Genomic DNA, 22,433 nt, shown 5'->3' on the forward strand with positions numbered 1-22,433 from the left:
CATGGTGACCAGTGTGGTCACCCAAGGAAAAATGCCGGCAACACAAGTTGCTCATGTGACCAGGCCTCAAGTTTAGTATCAACACATTGACTTTTGATTTGAATGTCTTGGACATTTGTGTATGCTAGTGATGTTCCAAGCTGGTTTAAACATCTGAGTACTATAATTGACTTTGCCATTGCACTACTTTACTTCTTTACTGACAGGCACTATATATAAGTATTCTTGTTGAAATTTTAGCTGTTTCAACACCATTACAATTACTAAGACAATTACTCTATTGTAAATACAACTATGACAGGTTTACCTCAAAAAATGTATGTGGTATAAAAAATAAAGACCGTTCTTGTTTTATTTTAAAAGTACATTTTCCCATAGACTTTATCATCTCATAGACATAAATTGTGTAGTCCATTTCCCCAAGGTATACACAACACTTTTCCATTTTCTGGTTTTCTTGTTCCATTAAAGAGCAGTGAAATCCCTAGGCAGATACTAAAGCATGAAAATATGCTGGCTATGGAATTAAATGCATTTTAGCAATCCCACTTGAGCCCATCTGTCAGGGTTTTATTATATTTGAAGAAGCCAGTCTGCAGAAACTAAATGAATAAAGTTAATTTCTGCACCCAGTTAAAACATAGTTTTTTTTATTTGAAAAAATGGTATAACTAAAGCCTAAATAGGTCTATTCTATTGTTAGAAATTGTCAGCTCATTTAGATAACTGCCCACACCTTGGCTACCTACCTACCTATACTATCCCATTCTTTCATTCACCTCTTTTTTGTGAGGGAATCTATGTGACAAAAATGCCATTTTGTCTCCATTTATTCTTACAGGGAAATAACTAAACAGCAAGTAAAGGAGAGCTAAATCCATCACAGCCAAGCTTGCTGGTTATGCTCTTATATTGGCAATCGATTCCCTCAACTTTTATGGGGAAATTTTTGTAAAACTGTACTGTGGGATAAACCAATTCTACTCCTTGCTAAAAAGGACAATTGAATAATACTGTTACATTGTTTTTATTCAGTTGCACAATCAGGTGCTTTTTTAAGAGAAAGACTACAATGTGAGAATTGTGAGGACAAAGTATATAATGTGTCTCCTCAGGCAAAGCATGACAGCTTAGTTTTAGTGGTTTTAAGATTTATTTAATTATAGATATGTCAGCAGGAAATACTCTTCAAGAAATGCACCCACTTACATTGTCGTTTAGTGTTACATTTTGTTACATGTGTATGCAAAGAACAGGCACAAAATAATATATAAAATCTGTAATATTTACAATTGTAAAAGCAGAGAGTGTGGTAAGGTATGATGAAACACAGGAAAGTATGGTAAAGCACAGTAAGGAATGGCAAAGTACACTAAAACCATGGTGACCAATAGTAAATCTTTCAGAAGGGTATTTTTGCACTTACACAATATCTTATAAAATGTGTGTGAGATCAACAAATCAGTTGAAGTTCATATTTTGCTAAAACATTAATAAATAAAACATACCATGATGGATTATATAGAGCTGAGCAAGAAGGTTTCAGTCTACTTCACTATCCAGTCCTCTCATTAACTAATTCAGTGATACTGATAAAATTATTAGAATTGGTTCAGCACATAGATGCGCTCTCAATGCAGAATCCATTGATATTTTGAATTTGTAGTTGCAGAGAGTTTTCAAAGGCCAGTAGATCACTTGACCTCAAGGTTCTGCTTCTAGACCCTAATCTTGCAGCAATCAGTCTTTCTCAGTTGAAAGCAAACATCATTACCACACTGAGTAACAGCAATTTCATACTGTCTTGTGGGCATGTAATAACGGAGAGAGTTCAACGAGGGAAGATAAATGAGGAACATATTGATTTCTTACACTTCACACTTCAGCGCTAAAAAAGCTAATTTAAAGTAAAACATTTTCAAAGTTCTTTTTCATTTGTCCAACATAAGAAATAAAATGATATTTGGCAGCAGGGCTAAAATTTGTTTAGCTACTAATGAAACTAATTATGACATATTATGCGGCGTCCAAAAGTTTCAACAAAGTGTTATATATATTATATATAGTATATATATATATATATATATATATATATATATATATATACATATGTCTCCTTTATCAAAAAAATAGAACGGGTTACAGATGTTAAGCTTCTTCAGTGTTTCAGAATAAACTAGACCCTATATGTTTCCATTTTATTCCAATCATCCTGGTTTGAGTAAAAAAGAGCACAACATTTTATTTAGTCCAGATGACTGAAACAGAAGTTGATTCTAAAAGCTTCTAAAAGTGCAGCTCCAATACTTTTTTAATGGAAGGACTCAACTGGAAATCTGATTTTAAAAAATACAAAAAGGAAGAGTAGCAGGAAGGCGGTGCATTTTATAAATAAAACAATGGAAAATAAATGAATGCAGTATTAAGTGTTCATGAGTCAAATCCTTGAGAAAACAAATACAGTGCAGATGAAAGGTTACTGCCTATCCACAGGCAAGGTTGAATGTGGGGGTTGCAGAACTAAGGGCCAGATATTCAAAAGAGATGTGAGTTTTGCAAAGGCAATTGCGGGGATATTTTCCACTCTATTCTGCTTTGAGAAGAACGTTGTGCCTGCGGGTGAAATTTAAAACAGGAGCTGTGGCAGAAAAAAAACACGTGCTCGTTTTTTAATCGCAGGTGTTTTTTCATGAACTCTGGAGTTGTGAATAAAATACTATTTAAATACTATTTACTCCTATCAAAAGGGAGCTTAGAACTTGCTACACTTTGTTTAAATTAACTTTAGTTCTAGTTGTTCAGTTGGCTATATTGCGAGTTGTGACTAATTTCCTGTTTAGATGAATTTAAACTTGTTCATTTCCGCAGTCTTGTGATATTACAAATATTAAAAACTCTTTTGAATTTCATAGATATATGCAACATATGCAAGCAGAGTTGCACAAAAGTTGCCTAAATTAGCAAAATCTTTGAAAATGTCCCTAAGAGCTTCCTTACTCAACTCTATAGGTGCAGTATCCTTGGCTTTGATACACTATAACCTCATTGGGGAATTGAAAGGTTTCACTATTGTAAAATGAATTTATTTATTCAAAATTAGTCCATTGAGATAGTTATGGGGTTTAAGGTTGTCATGCTGACCGCTTTCTATGAAGCATTTATTAAGCATGTATTAAGTAATGAATATTATATATTAAGCATGTATTAAGTAATGAATATTATATATACATTTATTATTTTTCACTAGACAAAATAAATGTTTGGGCACATAAAAATCCTCTTACCCAGTAACACTGACCAGCAAGTTTGTCCACTGAGCTCTCAGTTACTTAATTGCACCAATTATTGGCTTAATTAGTCAACATTAACAGGTGTTCCAGATCTTTTGTAATTGATGACATAGACACCTATAAAACCTGAGGATTTGGGGCTCTCCAGGCCCAGGCTGGAGAACACTGCCATATACTGTACCTCAGGACCTTGGTGGTCATAATGCATGAATTCCACTGTATGTGAAACATAGAACCAAACATAAAACCAAATACAGAGCTCTGACTGTGCTAGGTGTCTAACCTGATGGTAACTATAATATGTTATATGCTAGGTACATATCCTTTAATATTACTTTGTTTAATTTGTTTTCACAAATCTTTTGTCATCATCAGCACCCAGTGGGGTATGAGAATCAGTGCTTCATCCAGGCCAGGGTGTTGTTTAATGGAAAAAAGACAAGGGGGTGCAACATCATTTATCACACTCATATTGCTTCCCAATGCAGGTAACTATTACAGTGGCAGTAGTGATTACACTGTCTAAATGGTTTCATTTTAAAAGATCAATGCACTGTTGGACCATTTACGCTGACTAATTTATCATTATATGACAACACAACCAAAAGTAAAAATAAACCTAGGGATAATTCAGGTTTTCTAATTAGGGTGGAACATATCATAGTTACCGTCAGGTTAGACAGCGGTAGCACTATATTCCCTGTCACATTTTTGTGAACGCACCTAGACAGAATTCTTATCCTAAAATGATGTGCTCAGCCTACATGTACAGTGCTCATTTTTTATGTTTTCTTGTCTGGAAGTTCAGGTGTGTCTGTAAGGCCATGGATGTGTTTGACCTCGTGTAGTATAGTCATGAATAATCAATCTAGTTCATCTTTCGTTCTTGCACTTGTGGAGGTTACAGAATATTCTTCATACAATACAGGTCCAAAATAAAGATGTCATGCTCTTGAACCCTAATGGTCCTCGGGCAATGAACTTTAAGTGGGTTTGATGCCTGCAAGATACTTGTAAGAAGACATTCAGTTCAGAACAAATGTCAAAATGAGTCATTCTTTGAATAAAGTAATTAATCTTTATTGTTATTCTCCCACATGGAATTTTAAAAGCAATTTGTAGCAAACAGCATTAAGCATTCAAGCAAAATTAGCAATCTCTCAACAAAAAGAGTAAGTTCAACAATTATTCAACAGTTCAACAGTTCATCAAAGAACGTGAGCTCAGCACTTAAAGACATATAATAATAATAATCTTTATTTTATATAGCACCTTTCATAGAGGAGCACCATCACAAAGCGCTTTACAAGATACAAGACTAGGGTGTGTGCAGAGTCACTTACAACAATGTCTCACCCGAAAGATGGAACACAAGTGACATGCTCAGGGTCACACAATGAGTCAGTGGCTGAGCTGGGATTAGAACCAGGGATTTCTTTGTTACAAGCCTGTTTCTTTAACCACAGGACCACACAGCCTCCTTCAAGAGGAAAGCATATGTCTTGCAGGTTCAAAGATTGGAATCTATACCCTCTCCCTGAGCATGAAAAGCTCATTCTGGTTGCTCTCAGGAGGCTGATGATTCACCCGTTTAGCTGTTAAACAGCGTGGTTGCTCTCAGGAGGCTGATGATTCACCCGTTTAGCTGTTAAACAGCGTGGTTGCTCTCAGGAGGCTGATGATTCACCCGTTTAGCTGTTAAACAGCGTGGTTGCTCTCAGGAGGCTGATGATTCACCCGTTTAGCTGTTAAACAGCGTGGTTGCTCTCAGGAGGCTGATGATTCACCCGTTTAGCTGTTAAACAGCGTGGTTGCTCTCAGGAGGCTGATGATTCACCCGTTTAGCTGTTAACAATCACGGCTTATGTCACTGTTTACGTTCCTCTTTCTAAATGCTAGTTCAATTTTCAGAAATTGAACCAATTTTAATGGGCTCTGATTAATGTGGGCTTTTGTCAGTGCACTCACTGTTTCTTTCAAAATGCTGAATCAAAGTCATGAGTTAAACTTGAACCGGACATGGGATGTGACTGAGCTCTACTACCGTTATAAAAACAAAAAGTAGCCACAGAGAGAACTCTGGCCATGTCGATTCAGTCCTCTCCTAGTACACTCTGCCTCTCTCTACTGTACGGAAACAGACATAACAAAACTACGGTTCTGTACTTCACTGATATGCAAATGCAAAATTCGAATAAGCAATATAAGTGAACTCAATTCAATCTTATGTTTCTTTAAGCACAACACCATTAACATCACACACGAGTATAGAAAGCATGTGTTATTCATGTACTAAACTTTACCATTGCTATGGCTAAACAGCTGGACAACAGGATAGTGAATTATAAATTTTACTTTATCTTTACTATCGCACATGTCTCTGCAAGCTTGTGATGCTCTTAAGCTTTGAACACCTTGTGGATTGATCTGAAAATGTAATTATGAAAAACACAATGGTGGGGGAACAATTCAAGCACAGATACAGATCATTACAACAAACAGTTCTCCCAAAACACCCCAAAAACTAACATGCTGGATATTATGAGCTCAAGCAATAGAATGTAAGTTGTCACAAAAATTTGCCATCTGATGCACTGAGAGAAAATAGTACAACTGTCCCATTAAGGATTTTCCCTTGTTTCTCCAGACACAACTGGTAACAGTAATACTTTTTTGGAGTGCCTGAGCTTTTGATCTTTGAGAGATTATGTTTAGCTGCCAGTGCCTTGCTGCATGATGTGCTCACTTAACCAATGTGGGGAATCTGAAGGGTCTGAGATGTCCCTCATGAGTACACATTAGAGGCATTGATATTATTGGCACTTAAAGTACTCATCAAAACTTAAAGAACCCTGTGTCAGCTTGGCACAAGGGTAGAGAGGGTCGATAGAGTAATCAATAATGCTTTAGTCTTATGGATCTAAGCAGCATGACAGTCAGTGGATCACATATTGCGAGTTTAGGAAAACCTTGAAATTGATAGAAGATTTGCAGTGTCCATTTTTAAAGCCTTTAGCTTGTTAAATACTGGTAAACAGGAAAGTGTCATGAAAATGTTTTATATTTCTCTTGTTTTGAATTGTTGATCTGGAAGCTATTACATTGTATTATGAAACTTTGACATTAAGGTGGAGCATAACTAGGATAATATTTTAGTTTAAAATAACAATAATAAAATAATAGCTAAGAATTCTTATTAATGCCAATATAATTTCACCAGAATAACCTTATAATTGCTCATATTTTCTAGAAAACACATGAAGACAATAAGGCAGGTTTGTCTAGTCCCTTGGGAAGGTAGCCAGAGCTTCAAACTATGTGCATCCTCCATATATACAGTAATAGGCATTCTACAGTCACACAGTTGGCTGATACTACAGGATCACTTGTCAGGTCAGACACTAAAGAACATACTAAAATGAAGTGAAAAATTGATCTTTCAGAGATCAGCGTCATAAAATAAATCATAAATCCTGAAAGCAACAGTCTGCTTCCCCAGGTTTGTACTGAATCTTGTCATGGGATTTCATTTCCCAACATCATTCTCTCTTTCTCCTCAGTAGGACCGTGTCCATTCGTCACAATTATTTATACATTCTGAAATCAGACCATGTCTAGTTTCACTTATGCAGATTACATTTTAATTTGATTTGCTTTAAATTGGGATTGTGTTAAAAAAAAATTTCATGCCAAAATGCATATGTACAGTATACCCAAATATGAAATCTGAAAATAAATTTTAATAAAGAACGACACTTTTAAATAATAAAACTATTCTAGCGTACTTCACTAAAGTAAAAACATGGTTTTGTTATTTTGAAATTCAACTGCTTCAGATTATTACTAGTGCTTACTAACAGTAACAACGTTTTATTTAGATGGTGCTGAACTTAAATCCGTTCATGGACCCGCAACAACACAAACCTACTTCCTTTTATTAAAAAATAATAATAATATAAAAAAAAACACACACACACACAAAACCATCTGGTTCTCTCGTCTTTTTTTAATTAATATAATTGAATTAATACATAATAAAAACAAACTAAATTAACAACTACCTAGCCTATAATACTTAATACATATTTGGTTTGTAGTCTCCTAACTAAAAACTTCCCAGCATCTTTTTGCAGACAAGCTGCTGCTAACGTCAGTTGTAAACAGTGCATTGCGGACTTGGGTCAAACCAATGTTCGTGTAGGGTGAGTTTGTTGTGTTTTATTTTTTTATTATTGTTTTTAATCAATGTCAGAAGACTTCTGGCGTCTTCAGAATGGCTTTCTGTTTTTTTTTTTTTTTTTTTAATTACATTTTAAGCCTTTAAAAAGGCAAAACCATAACAATAATGTCAACTGAGCAAAAAAGTAAAGGGGCAAAATGTATATCGGTATCGCCTCCCCTGTGCTCTACGGTCGCAATCGAGTTAGTCACAAATATCAAGTGCCTGCAAAAACATTTTTACATTTTTCTACGATAGTATATATTATATACACACACACACACACACACCCGCTTTTCTGCAATGTTTAAGCAATGACATGCCTTTGTTGCCACGTTCGTTACTTAGCAACCACAGAAATTAAAATCTGCGGAAACAACCAAGGAAACAAACAGAGAAGGGAAAAAAAATGGTATTCTTAAACAACATATAGTGCAAACTATATATTTTCTAACTGACTTTTTTAATACTTTTCCAGGCCTGGAAATCGCTGTTTCTAAATTCCATGCCTTTACATGATTTCCATGACCACACGAACCCGACATTATTATTAACAACACCACCCCACCCCACAATTCTGTCCTTACGCCTGCAACCACAGTGTGCCTATCACATTATCGGAACATAAACAACCAATCACAGAACACGCAGTCTGGTGGCCAGGCCCCCCTACTCGCGCAGTAGTTTTGACTGAGAGAGCTCTCAGCTGACAGTCTGGTGCATAGCAAAACAACACAGTCGCTATATAACCTGCTGAAAGAAACTTTATAGCAAGCCTGAGTTCGTTTTTGGTTAGGGGGGGGGGGGGTACTATAGCCTGCTGTGCCCCCCCACCCAAAGCAAACCAAAAAAGAACTCAGCCTTGCTATAACGTTTCTTTCAGCAGGTTATACAGCATCTGCGTTGTTTTGCTGTGCACCATGACTGACCCATCATCATCATCCAAAGTGTCTGTGTATTCAGTGCATTCCCCATTGCTATTTTCCGGGCTGGAGATTGCTGTAGGTCCCATAAAATCCAAGGTCCGTGGTGGGTTTATCTCTGGCCTGCTGCTCAGTATTTCCGAGAGTTCTCGGAAAAACTTGCAGGTTTTTCTCTGATGGATACAATTTTATTTGACTAATAACATGTTTTTACAATTATTATTATTATTATTATTATTATTATTATTGAATGTGACCTAGAATTATTTTTGACATAAGGTTTTTAGTACCATTACAGTATAAACAGGTTGTAAACAGTATATAAAAAAAAAAAAAAAAAAACTGCTGTAGTCTCCTTTGCAAAATGTATTTTTCAGGGTCTCACAAAATGCTTAAATCTCTGTCCTTTTAAAATACTTATTTGACCAGAGTTCTTCATTGGAACACCATGAAACCTATTTATTATACAACAGGTTTTGCCTTTTTAAGACTCTGAGCTATTCTAATCAGTTGAGGTGACAACACATCATGATTGAGTGGGCTAGAGACTCTAGCATCCAAAGTCAATAATTGGAATGATTTCAACCCATTTAATTTGCTGTGATTTTCCTTAGCTTTGAAATCTCTCCACCAGGCATATTTGGTCAGCTTCTGGTCAGAATCAAATAACAAATTAAAACTAATCACATTGATTTAGATTATCAAAGCCCCTGTAACCCCTCGCACAGTTAACAGGTTTCATAAGTCTTGAGTGTTACTCTAACAGGTGAGGGCTTTATTACAGTATTTTTGTGAGCCTCTGTAAAATATACCTTCCTCTAGATACCTGATAAGTTACTCCAGTTCCAAACTTATGAAACTTTCTAAAAGTGACCCCCTGTATATAATAAAGTATACCCCCTGTATATATATATATATATATATATATATATATATATATATATATATATATATATATATATATATATATATATATATATATATATGATATATATATATATATATATATATATATATATATAATATATGAATTTCAGATATATAATCCTTTATTATTTAAAAATGCTTTTTTTTTTATTAAAATTGTAGCAATATTTTTCATTTTAATATCGAAATATAACTATTCTTCAGAATATGTTAAATCTTGCATTGTTTAAATGAATTTAAAGGAAATTACAAAACTCACTTTTAACTCCTTTAGTTGTACGGCATTGATATTGATATATTTATATCTTTGAGCAATACATTTTGAGCACACTCGAATAGATACAGCTGCTTGCAACTCAGTGCATTCCATAAAAGGACATTTTGCGCCAATTTAATAGCTGCAGGGTGCATTGAGTGTACAGTGAGATTTCAAGTGGGTGCAATCTGAGAATGTCAAGGTTTATATTAGTAAAAGAGACAGAAATGATTTTTTTTCTTGGATTTTAACCACGCAAAAAAACAAAATGTAACTCGAGTGTTACTTCAAACTAATCAGTCTTTGAACTCTGCGACAGGTTGCTGTTGCTATGCTGTCAGACTCTCTTTAACTTGTGTTTATTCAACTGTACCATATTCTATTATTGAAGGATAACAGGATTTGGAATTCCAAGAAAAAAAGAAAATTGCAGAGCAACTCAACTTCTTGTATAAATTTCATTTAAAAAAAATAATAAATAACAAAAATCTGCCCCCCAAAAATATATTTGGAGCCCAAGGCAACACAAAGGTTACTTAGTTACATACACTCCTCACTCCTCCCAAAATATGCTACAATACTGATTCTTATTATAGACCTAAATATAACCCAAATATAAGCAATTCCAAGCACTCCAGCTGCAAACTGTACAGTAGACCATGATATGACTGAAATGCCATTTCCCTTAGTGTTGAAAGCCTGACTATTATGAAATGAAGCAACAAGCTGAAAGTGTGATATTGCTACCTACCTCACAAATAATAATGCCCATGTGTCTTCCAAATAATGTTATGTGTTTTATGTATTGTTACAATAACCAGATAACCTACACAATGCAATTTAGAGAGGGGGTTTCAAAACTGGATTTTGTGTTTACAGGAGCAACATGTGTAATATTTCTTCATTAAGGATGTATGTAGTTTGAACACAGTGGAAAATCATATTTATGTACTGTAATTGCTATTCCAAGATCTAAAAGAAAACATTTAATGTTCTGTGGCAAGGTGCCTGTCCCTTTATTATTTATGTATTATTGTTATTATTTATGTTGTATTATTGTCATCATTATATATTTTTAAGCCTTGACACAATTGAGACATGGATTGGGTATGTGTGTCATTCAGAGGGTAAATGGGCAAAAAAAGACAAAAAATTTAAGTGCCTTTGAACGGGGTATGGTAGTAGGTGCCAGGCACGCCAGTTTGAGTGTGTCAAGAACTGCAACTCTGCTGGTTTTTTCACACTCAACAGTTTCCCGTGTGTATCAAGGATGGTCCACCACCCAAAGGACATCCAGCCAACGGCAAGCCAGTGATCGAAAAATGCTCATTGATGAAAGAGGCCAAAGGAGGCTGACACGAATTATGCAGAGCAACAGACGGGCTACAGTTAGTCAACTGACAGTCCAGTGCAACATTGGTGCAAAAAGATCCATAAAAGAATGCAAAACTCATCGTACCTTGACACGAATGGGGTATGGCAGTCGACGACCTAACAGAGTTCCATTTCTTTCATCAAAACACAAGAAACTGCGGTTGCAGTAGGCTAAGGAATGAAAACACTGGACACTGGAGGATTGGAAAAACATTGCCTGGTCTGATGAATCCCGGTTCCTGCTGTTTCACGCTGATGGGAGGATTAGGGTATGGCAAAAACCACATGAGTACATGCATCCATCATGCTGCATGTCAACATTGCAGGCTGGTGGTGGTAGTGTAATGGTGTGGGGTTTTTTTTATTTGAGACTGGCAAAAATGTAGCTGATGTGGTTAAATCCCCATCCCCATAAAATCTTGTGGGAATGTGGTTGAAGCCTTAATAAGGTAATTATATAAAATATAAAAGACCTACTCAGGGCTCATGGTGGGAGATTGTCGGAGGAGAGACAAGACGTGAGTCTGTGAAATATAAATCAATTGCTATAGTAATATATACTTGATGATACGTTGGTTCTGTGTTTGTCTATTTTCCTTTGGCCCATGTGCTCTTTGCTTTTGTTTCATGTCAAGTCTTTTGTTTTGTTTAAATGTTTATTTATTAAAGATGAGCGCAGCAGCACTGTTTAGCCTGTACCATCCTGTGTTATTGTTTCATTTCCTGGTCTGGTGGCACCACCCACACTCCTCACAAATCTATAACATAGATAACATGTTTACCGTCTATAACATGTTCATATTTGACTAAACAAACCAGCTGTGTGGATAGATTCTGTTCTAATAGCTGCTTGCTTTGTACAATTACAATGCTTTATCATTGAGATATAAAAAGCGTAATAAAGTTCAATACAAAAAAATGATATTTTGAAAGAAGGGAAAAATAGTATAAAAAGGCAGCATCTGACCCTGGTAAATGACAAGATGTTATTTTAGTTTGAAGATATGTATATAGCACAGCTCTGTGTCGGTCCTCATTTCAAAGGTAAAACCTATAAGAAAGTAGATGGTCATGGCACTTTCAGCAGTGTAATGGGTTCTTATTTCAGTTAATGCCTACTGAAGATTCTGGGTGTTGGGGGTCAAAACTTATATTTATGGGAACTTTACTTTTGACAGCAGAGTCAAGTACTTCAGTATGAACAGCAGCCTTCACATGCCACTGTTGTACTTCTGCATCGCCTTCAGGCCACCAGCTCGCCTAACCGGTCATTAATCCCCAGGAAATGCCCTGCGCCTCGATTGCTATTGCTTATTTGTATAAAGTTCAATTAAAGAAGACCTAAATATCTTCAGCAGAAGAGAATGGGAGCAGTGATACTGTAATATTGCTAGTGCTTGTATGAGATAAGAACTGAATTGTATGACATTGGTAAGCTACTATGGCAAAGTGGTAAGTGATACATGCAAGTGGTAATCCAACAATGAAGAGACAAACAACAAAGCTCGATGGATTGTGTTTATTTTAAATCCAAGTCCCAGAAATAATAACACAGTCCAGAACACCAAACACGAACACGGTCACCTCTCCCAGTGAGTGCTGCAGTTAGTAATCTGTTGACTGGGTTTTGTGCTGGCCATGGGCGACAGCTTTGGATCTTGTTAGCCGTCTAGTCTAACAAACAAGACAAACAGTAGACTTTAGACAGGCTGACAAAACAAACAAAAACACTCATGATTAGTTTTTCATTCGGGTCCTTTTGGTCAAATAGCATAAACGTTACAAGGAACAGATCACATTACTACAGCCTCTATTTATACTGTCAACCATGACATCTGCTCCTCCAATCCGTGGATGCTAAGCCATTAACTTTCTGGGTCAATCGTTTAATGTACCGTAGCTTCGCCCCCTTTCTAGATGGCCAACTTCCACCGAACCCTAGGAATAAATTGTCGGGCCAACTAGTCCAAGGTACTCTGTTCCCTTTACTGTTCCCTCGCAGGTCTGGGGGGAGGGAGAGAGCCAACACCAAGAATCATTCTATCTTTGTCACAGCTACCCTTTAAGATTGTGTTTAAGACTAATTGCATTTTTTATTCTTTTCACAAAAAAGTATATAATACAAGTTGTTCTTTGGCATACAGACCTTGATTGATCTGTATGTTTATATGTTCAATGAAATCAGTACATTTTCAGAGTATGTCTGAGATTTCTCTTCTGTTGCGAGGTGACAGTGGTCAATAGAGAGGTTTACATCCTCATTTGACTTGCCAGAAGCTATACAACATTTCCATTACATAGGCTTTTAAAAATCTGTGTTGGCTTGCTGTATGAGAAGGAGAGTTTCAACAGAAATACCTGTCATGAACCTCAGTTTTACACTCATTGTCAGGACTTTGAAAAGATTGCAGACATAGTTAATTTGGCTATTCAGGGCAAATTGAAATGTTTCAAGTGCCTGTGCTGTAGATAAAACATTTCTTACAACCAACAATTCACAGGTCCATCCTCTACGAGCAGACAGCTTACCAGTTGAACAATTAGATCTCAGTGTTTTAAGCAGTATGATTGTATGGCTATACAAGTTTCCTCTATAAAGTTGAATGAAATAAAATATCTTTATTCTTTTTAACCCTTTGCTGAAGTCATGCATTTCACTATGTTCAGGCTCATAAAGAGATAAATCCGTAGTCTTCACACAAGCACAGTTGCAGTTTTGCATAGAAATGTTTGTAGTTTGTTGTACGAGTACATAGTTAGAGTGTTTAGTGTATTAACTAAACAGAAAGTTTGTATCTTTACAGACCTTTATCCATTATAGACTAGTCCAATCGACAAGCAGCAAACACAATCCACTAAACAGGCAACAGAAGTAATCCACTTGGAAGTTATACAGTCCTCAGAAAAGTTTTTACTGTGATCTAAACTGGTCTTTTAACAATCCCAGTGTCCACGGACAGCCGTAGGATCCCGAAGTAGACGGTCGGACTCACTTCCCCAAACTAACAGTGTACCCGAAGCTGAAATTTATACCCGAAACTTTGCAACCCGTTATGATACATTTTCAGTAAGTAACTAAATAACACAAACTGTCTGTTAGGTAAAAGCCTTAGTCGTCGTCTGTTTAGCAATTACTGGATTCTGCTTTCAACGGCAGCTTTCATGCCCAGCTCCCTCCCGCAGACTTCCCAAACGATGACGCAACCCAACACAATAACCTCACATCCAAGCACACTGGGTCATATATACTCGGTTTGCAAATACCTGTAGTACAGTTTACGTGTGGGATACCCTCTTTGATCAGGTCCCCAAAAGTAAACACATAACTCCTTTCAAATAAACACATAACCCCTGTTAAGAAATATGACCTTATTAAACTTAATGAAAGCAACTAAGTTGAAAATAAACAAACATCATTTTGTGACTGACTTTGTCTCTTTCTCTCCTGCAAACAGGTAATTATTGGAATGCTGCTGCCTTCAACACTCCCTCTTCCTACCTGCACTTCTCAACCTTCCACGGAGAGACCAGCGCAGACATCTCCTTTTACTTCAAAACTTCTGCCCCTTATGGTGTGTTTCTAGAAAACCTGGGCAATACAGACTTCATTCGTCTGGAGCTAAAATGTAAGTTTCTCCTTTTAACTTCCTAACTCTTGATTTCTAACCCCTGAGCTGCCAGTCAGCAGGTGTTCAGTATAGTGCAGAGTGCAGTAAATGCTTCACCAAACTGCCTCACCAATGTGTCTTGAACCTGGCCCTGAAGGGACCACAATGAATATCTGTCAAATACTTCTGGAAACCATGATCCAAGAGTCAACTACTCTGATGAGTATCCTCTCTTTCATCTGTAAGCCGGTTCATTCATGTCTCCAAAAGCTACAAATACATTTTGCTCCATATCTGTACCTATGACCATTATCACTTTCTTAGCCTTGGTTTCTACTTCAGAGTAGGTGTGTCCTGTCTTGGAGATAAAAATCATACAGTAACAGTAACATAAGTGAATCCAGAACTAGCAAAAATAAGGCTTCCTAAGTGATTTTCTCATAACTTTAAGAACTTTTGTCAGGAGCAATAATAGGGCTCACAAGAAAGGTGGAAGTACACACACACAGTTAACTTTTAATTTAAAATGACACAAAACGAGTTTGTCGTTATTTAAGCAATATTTATTGAATAAACTTTGTTTTGAAGAGCTAAGCATTTTTTAAATATTGTATTTATTTAAAAAAAATCTAAACCAAAAGCAGCTTCCGTATATTCCTTGAAAAATAAATCTAGATGGCTGACTTCCACCTGCCCATGGGAGTAAATTGTCATGCCATTTAGTCCAGGGTACTCTTTTCCCTTTACACAGCGCCCTCACAGGTTGGGAGGGAGATCTAACACCAAGAATCATTCAATCTCTGTCACAAGGAGTTATGAGAAGTTTATTTTAAACACACTGGGGTGCATTTGCTTACTGTGCTGATAACAAAGGATTAATGAATGTGTTTTAGGACAGCTTTGAAGATTTTAAATAAACTTGTTGTGATTATGGCCTTGTCAGATTCGTACATTCTCTTTTTATTTATACACTACCGGTCAAAAGTTTTAGAACACCTCCATTCTTCCTGTTTTAATTGAAATGTACGCAGTTTAATGTCTCAGTGTACTCTGAAATTAAAGCATAGAACAAATAAACAATTGGAGATAAAAAAAGAAATCATGGAATCGTTTTGTTTAACAAAATCTAATCTAAATTTTTGACTCATCAAAGTAGCCACCTTTTGCAGATATAACAGCCGAACACACTTGTGGCATTCTTTCTACAATGGAAATCAAATATTGTTCTGAAAGTTCTTCCCAACACTGTTGCAGAAGTTCCCACAAATGTGTTACACTTGTAGGTTGCCTTGCTTTCACCCTTCTGTCCAGTTCATCCCAAACCAGCTCGATGGAGTTTAAGTCTGGAGACTGTGCTGGCCAGTCCATGATTTGAAGCCTACCGTCTTGTTCTTTTCTTCTAAGGTAGTTCTGACATAGCCTGGAGGTATGTTTTGGGTCATTATCTTGCTTTAGGATGAACCCCTGTCCAACTAGACGTATACCAGAGGGTATTGCATGGCGCTGCAAAATGCTGTGGTGGTCGTTTTGGTTCAGGGTGCCACTCACTCTGTGCAAGTTCGCGACTCTGGATCCAACAAAAGAGCCTCAGACCATCACACTTCCTCCTCCATGTTTGACAGTTGGTGTCACACGCCGAGGAACCATCCTTTCGCCTACTCGACGGTGTACAAAAATTCTGCGTGATGAACCGAAGATTTCAAATTTTGATTCATCGGTCCATAAGACCTTCTTCCAGTCTTCAGTAGTCCACTGGTGGTGCTTCATGGCCCAGGCAAGCCTCTTGTTCTTATTTTGCCATCTTAGCAATGGCTTTCTTACTGCCACTAGACCAGTCAAACCTGCAGCTCGAAGTCTTCTCTTCACAGCTGAAACTGAGACTTGCTTACTTCGACTAGCGTTAAGCTGTGCTTGAAGCTGTTGTCCTGTGAGACGCCTATCACGCAAGCTGTTGACTCTCAGGAACTTGTCTTCCGATTCTGTTGTGGCTTTGGGTCTGCCAGATCTCTTCCTGTCAGAGTTTCCTCCAGTTTCCAAGTGCCTTTTGATGGTGTAGGAAACTGTATTCACTGACACTTTGGCTTTCTTTGCAGTTTCTCTAAAGGAAAGACCTACACTTTTAAGGGTTATAATGGACTGTCTGTCTTCCTTTGTTAATTGCCTTTTTCTCGCCATTATGATAGCAGTATACTGCTTCCTGCAGTACAACACTGTCCAAATAATTCTTAAGTGGATGTAGTAACACAGTGTGTTCCAACACTGCTTTTATACAGACAGAGGGTTTGTAAGTAATCAACAAAAGTTGGGACACCTGTAGGAATTGTTAGCATCAACTTTCAAGGCTTAATTTACTTCCATTACTGCAGAACAGCTGTAAGTTGTTAACCCATTACTTGTTCGCTGAAAAAGGCCTTTTTGTATAACTCTGAAATGTACATTATTTTTCAGTTTTTGGTAACATAAACTTTTTTTTTTTAACCTCTGTCCGTTTACCGCTTACCTTTGTACCATTTCAGGTTATTCACTGGACTTAAGCTGCTTAAATTTCAATAAAAACTTGAAAAATGGGGGTGTTCTAAAACTTTTGACCGGTAGTGTATATATGTTTTAAGCACACTCTTAAACCTAGGGGAGACTTTTAAGGAGCATGATGATCAGAATGATGTTAAAAACTCCTGTAAGTGGTTTTGTTCATGGACTGGGCTTGCTATATGTCCAGACAACTTTTCAATCTTCGAGAAAATAACACAGACGCATTTAATTTGAAGTTTAAATGAATCAGAGCAGTAGTAGTGCTCTTTTTGGTTTATTAAATGCTTTAAAAATTGATCAAGTGGTTGCAACCTACTTTGGATCCCTGCTAATAGGTAGCCTGTGTGTTTCCATTGCCTTTACAGGTTTAAAAGCATTAGTTCTTCTATACAGTAATACAAATGGTTATCATATGCTTAGCCTTCAGGCTATAAAATGCAAAAAGCTAAAGCTCCCACCGCTGCGTTCTTGAACATTCAATATATCACTCGCTACAGCGAAAATATAAATCCTACACCTACAGCAATGCATCCAATATAAACAAGATATTAATGGCAATATATGGAAGTGTAGTGTAGGATATGTTGAAAAATAAGAACTGTCTTCAAAGGCAGATACTTGACTTCGACCAAACTGTAATCAGTTTTTCAGAGATCTTCAGAGCATGGACCACACAACTTGTAGTTAGCAAGTTGAGCAATACTTGACTGGAGTTTTACCTTGGTTTTTAAAGGATTTTCCCTCAATTGGATACATCAGGAGTCCCTGTTAAATCTGATCATCAATCTGCTTTGACAGTTCTTATCTTTGAATTAATGGTATATTCGAGAAGGATCTGGTCAACTCTTTTTTAAAACTAATTGACTGTGAGCTCATGGTTCACTATCTTCCACCTCTCCTTTCCCTAAAACTGGAACTGGAGTTCACAGGGTCCCTTCTACCAAAAACAATACAAGTATATATGTGTATTAAAAGTGATGCTATTTTATATATATAATATTATCTTGCTGTGTGATTATATTAACCTGAGCCTAATATATTCCCTCTGAGCAACATATCTCGTCACCAGTTTAGTTTACTTTCATATATAGGTGTGTTAACAAAGTGTGGAACTAAAAGACTGTAGGGGTTTATGACAAGCCTTTGAATAAGCATAGAGTGGACCATGTTTGGACTAAAACTGACCTTTCTCTGTTTCTAAAAGTTGCCTGCACAAGCAGGTTTCCACACACCTTGTATACTTGCCAAGCCTAGTGTTTTAATTAATATGAAACTCCACTGTAAGCACTGTTCCAAATTTACCGTATGAAGTCATTTTTGGCTCGCAAACATTATTGCAATTAAAATCACTACCTATTTGATACTGTAGATGACTATTTTATTTTAAATCAAATGCTCGTTTCGACTGACAAGTGTTTATTAATTTCTATGAATTAATCATGAAGAGAGTTAATTTTGAAAGACCTTGGATTCAAAACTGCTGCCGACCAGTGAATCTCGCTTTTAAGAGCCAACACCGAATCTTGCTTTGAGGTGCCAAAGACCAAGCCTTATCATTTGAAGGTCTAATGCCCTTCCAGAATTATACTGTGAGTCTGAGGCAAACATTTAATGAAGTCACTTTTAAACTCTACAGTTTTCCTATAAATAAATACCTCTGTTTATTACTGCAGTAAAACCTTTATATGTGGCAAGACTACAAAGAACCGTTTGTGTTTTGTTTGTTTTTTTTCACTTGTGGAAGAAGACCTGCCTCCAGTGGATTTATTTATTTATTAGTTCAGTTTGTTTGTTTGTAATTCTTTCTTTTGTACACTTTGCTGCGGCAGGGCCGCTATTAAAAGAATACTTTCTTTGAGCTTTGTTGTCCGTGTCTTCTGTGTGCAACCAACATGCCACAATATAGAAAATGATTATTGTAATATAAACTCCTATCTTCTGTTATCCAAAAGGTATTTAGTTTGTTAATATTTACAAGATTGCTCATTAGAGAGACCATCAAAAAATCCCAGCTACATTAGCCAAAACCAATGAGTCATTTCCAACACTGCTTTTACTACAGGCAAGGACGAGGTTACAAATCGGTGCACTGTATATGTAAAGTTACACTTTATACTTTAAATGATTTTATAACATGTAGTTCTAATTCAGATATGTCAATATAGCAAGCTCTTATAAACTGCAATTCTATTTTATATACACAGAAGGCAAGAGGCACCTTTTAATTAAACACCTGCTTAGCAGCAAATGCAACCTTGAATATTAAAACTTAGGACTTCTCATATATTTACTTAATGTTATTATATTAGGTTTCTTATTTATTTAAATACTTTTGTTTTTTCTTACTATAATCAAACCTAGTTCGATTGCTTCTGGCATATTAAACTGTGCTCCATAGATTCTGCCATTCTGCTCTTGCTGGATCAGAATGTTTTTAGTCTGACCTTCAATACAATTAACTCCTTCTCACAGGACTTACACAGATCTGCTAATAATATTTTCTATTGGTTTAATATTCTTTAAAACACATTACAGTCATTACAATATTTGTTGCAGTTTCACAAATGTTCAATTTGTTTCCCAAAGATCAGCCTGGTCTTTAAAAAGCCTGATACCTGCAAAAACTTCAGTCTTATTAGTTGGGCTCCCATCTCTACAGTCTCAGTCCCATCATCAGTGGGCAAACACATTTTAACTGAATCTGGGTCCATCAAAGAACCACACACCCTTGCAACCGAGGCTTTCCATGCAAAAGGATCTAATGACTTATAGCACAAAATGGGCTTACCAGAACCATCTGTGACAGCCTTATGAGTCATGGGTCCTATTCTTTAAAAGTAAGACAGACCTGTTTCTTTGTTGTCTCTTTTTTGTTGTGTGCCCCTTCCCTTTCATATTGGTGTAGGAGATGGCTTCCTAGTGCATGCGCTATGTGCATTTCTATGACGTTTATATTTTATCTGGCATGGGAGCACTAGGACCTAGTGGTTAATTATAGCTAGAATTTTATCTTAGCAAAACTGGACTTCTTGGATTCTTCGGGAAGACTCAGATCATACATAAAAACATAAGTTTACAAACAAGATGAGGCCATTTGGCCCATCTTGCTTGTTTGGTTGTTAGTAGCTTATAGATCCCAGAATCTCATCAAGCAGCTTCTTGAAGGATCCCAGGGTGTCAGTTTCAACAATATTACTGGGGAGTTGGTTCCAGATTTGGTTGGTTCGAGTGCCTCTTATTTTCTGTTTGGAATGCCCCTTTATCTAAACTCCACTTGTGACCCCTGGTCCTTGTTTTTTTTTTTCATTTCGAAAAAGTCCTTTGGGTCAACATTGTCAATACCTATTAGAATTTTGAAAGCTTGAATCAGATCGTTGCGTAGTCTTCTTTGTTCAAAATTGAATAGCTTGTCTGCATATGACATGCCTTTTAAACCCTGAAAAATTCTGGTTGCTTTTCTTTGCACTCTTTCTACAGCAGCAATATCCTTTTAGTAGCGAGGTGACCAAAACTGAACACAATATTCTAGATGAGGTCTTACTAATGCATTGTAAAGTTTTAACATTACTTCCCTTGATTTAAATTAAACACTTTTCACTATGTATACAAGCATCTTGATGGCCTTTTTATAGCTTCCCCACATTATCTAGATAAAACATTTCTGAGTCAACATAAACTCCTAGGTCTTTTTCATAGATTCCTTCTTCAATTTCAGTATCTCCCATGTGGTATTTATAATGCACATTTTTATTGTCTGCATGTAGTACCTTACACTTTTCTCTATTAAATGTCATTTGCCATGTGTCTGCCCAGTTCTGAATCTTGTCTTGATCATTTTGGATGACCTTTGCTGCTGCATCAGTGTTTGCCACTCCTCCTATTTTTGTTTCGTCTGCAAATTTAACAAGTTTGCTTACTATACCAGAATCTAAGTCATTATTGTAGATTAGGAATAGCAGAGGACCTAATACTGATCCCTATGGTACTCTACTGGTTACCTTGCTCCATTTTGAGGTTTTCCCTCTAATCAGTACTTTCTGTTTTCTACTTGTTAACCACTCTTTAATCCATGTGCGTGCATTTCCTTTAATCCCTACTGCGTTCAGTTCGAGAATTAATCTATTATGCAGGACTTTGTCAAAAGCTTTCTGGAAATCTAAATAAACCATGTCATATGCTTTGTAATTATTCATTTTCAGTGTTGTCCGAATCCTCCTTTGTAAAAACTTGTGAAAAGTAATCATTTAATATACAGTAGATGCCGTTTATTAACAATCCTGAAAATAACATCTTCCGGTTATTATCAACATTACTGTGGGAACCATTCCCGTCCCATAGACTATAGCATTTCATCCTTCATGTATACGTCATAAAGTACTGAATTCACCCTTGTACAGTTGCAGATAGTCTACACAGTAGACCGAGATGCTCTATAGGTCTACATTTATATGCTGTACGCGGATTGTTTAAGTGTAGGACTAATGGCTACCAAACATGTAGACCTGTCTATAGCTGATAAAGTTTGGATTCTAGAGGCTCTACGTGCACCTGGGGCTAAGCAAGTGTACGTAGCTAAAAAGTTTGGCATTTCAAAATCTGCCGTTTGCCGCTTTCTAAAGATGAGTGACAACATCATGAGGGAGTATGAAAACAACACAAACAGAGGCCGTAAGCACCAGCGCGACATAAAGGAGGCAGATGTTGGCGATGCTTTATGGCTCTGGAACTGTTAGAAACTAGCGCAAGGTTCTCGTATCTCCGGACCCCTTCTAAAACAGAAAGCAACTCAACTAGCAAAAGAGCAGGGAAAGGAGTTCAGTCCGTCGGATGGGTGGCTCAGTCATTGGAAAACACGACACAACTTGGTTCAACATAAAGAACATGGCGAGAAACAAAATGCTGACCTTCCAGCAGCTGCTGAGTGGATAAAAACCCTTACCTCAGATCTTAAATGAGTTCCAGCCATGTAACATCTTCGATGCTGACGAAACCGCTCTGTTCTACCGGGGTCCTCCAGACAGGGGACTTGGTTTAAGGGGGGAAGTGTTTACAGGTGGGAAAAAAGCAGTGGACCGCATTACATTGATGTGCTGCGGAAGCATGGAAGGGACAGAGAAACACCCTCTTTTCGTGATCTGAAAAAGTAAAAGCCCTCACTGTTTCTTTGCACCTTCTTGTGATCTACAGGAATTCTGGAAATGCCTGGATGACAAGTTCACTGTTATAGAATGGCTGAAAAATTTGAACAAGGAGCTAATGCTACAAGACCGTCACATTTGCCTTTTAAGTGACAACTGCCCAGCT

General features: G+C 36.9%; 1 protein-coding gene across 1 annotated transcript in view; it reads left to right on the plus strand.

Annotated features, from left to right (window-relative positions):
- Positions 1 to 22,433, plus strand: part of LOC121314251 (contactin-associated protein-like 2) — a 489,620-nt gene that overhangs the window by 426,020 nt on the left and 41,167 nt on the right. The window contains exon 16 of the mRNA XM_041247300.1: positions 14,445 to 14,615. Coding sequence (XP_041103234.1) covers positions 14,445 to 14,615 — 171 coding nt within the window. The remainder of the gene's footprint in view (positions 1 to 14,444; positions 14,616 to 22,433) is intronic.

This window comes from Polyodon spathula, chromosome 4, assembly GCF_017654505.1.
Source record: "Polyodon spathula isolate WHYD16114869_AA chromosome 4, ASM1765450v1, whole genome shotgun sequence".
NCBI lineage: Eukaryota > Metazoa > Chordata > Actinopteri > Acipenseriformes > Polyodontidae > Polyodon > Polyodon spathula.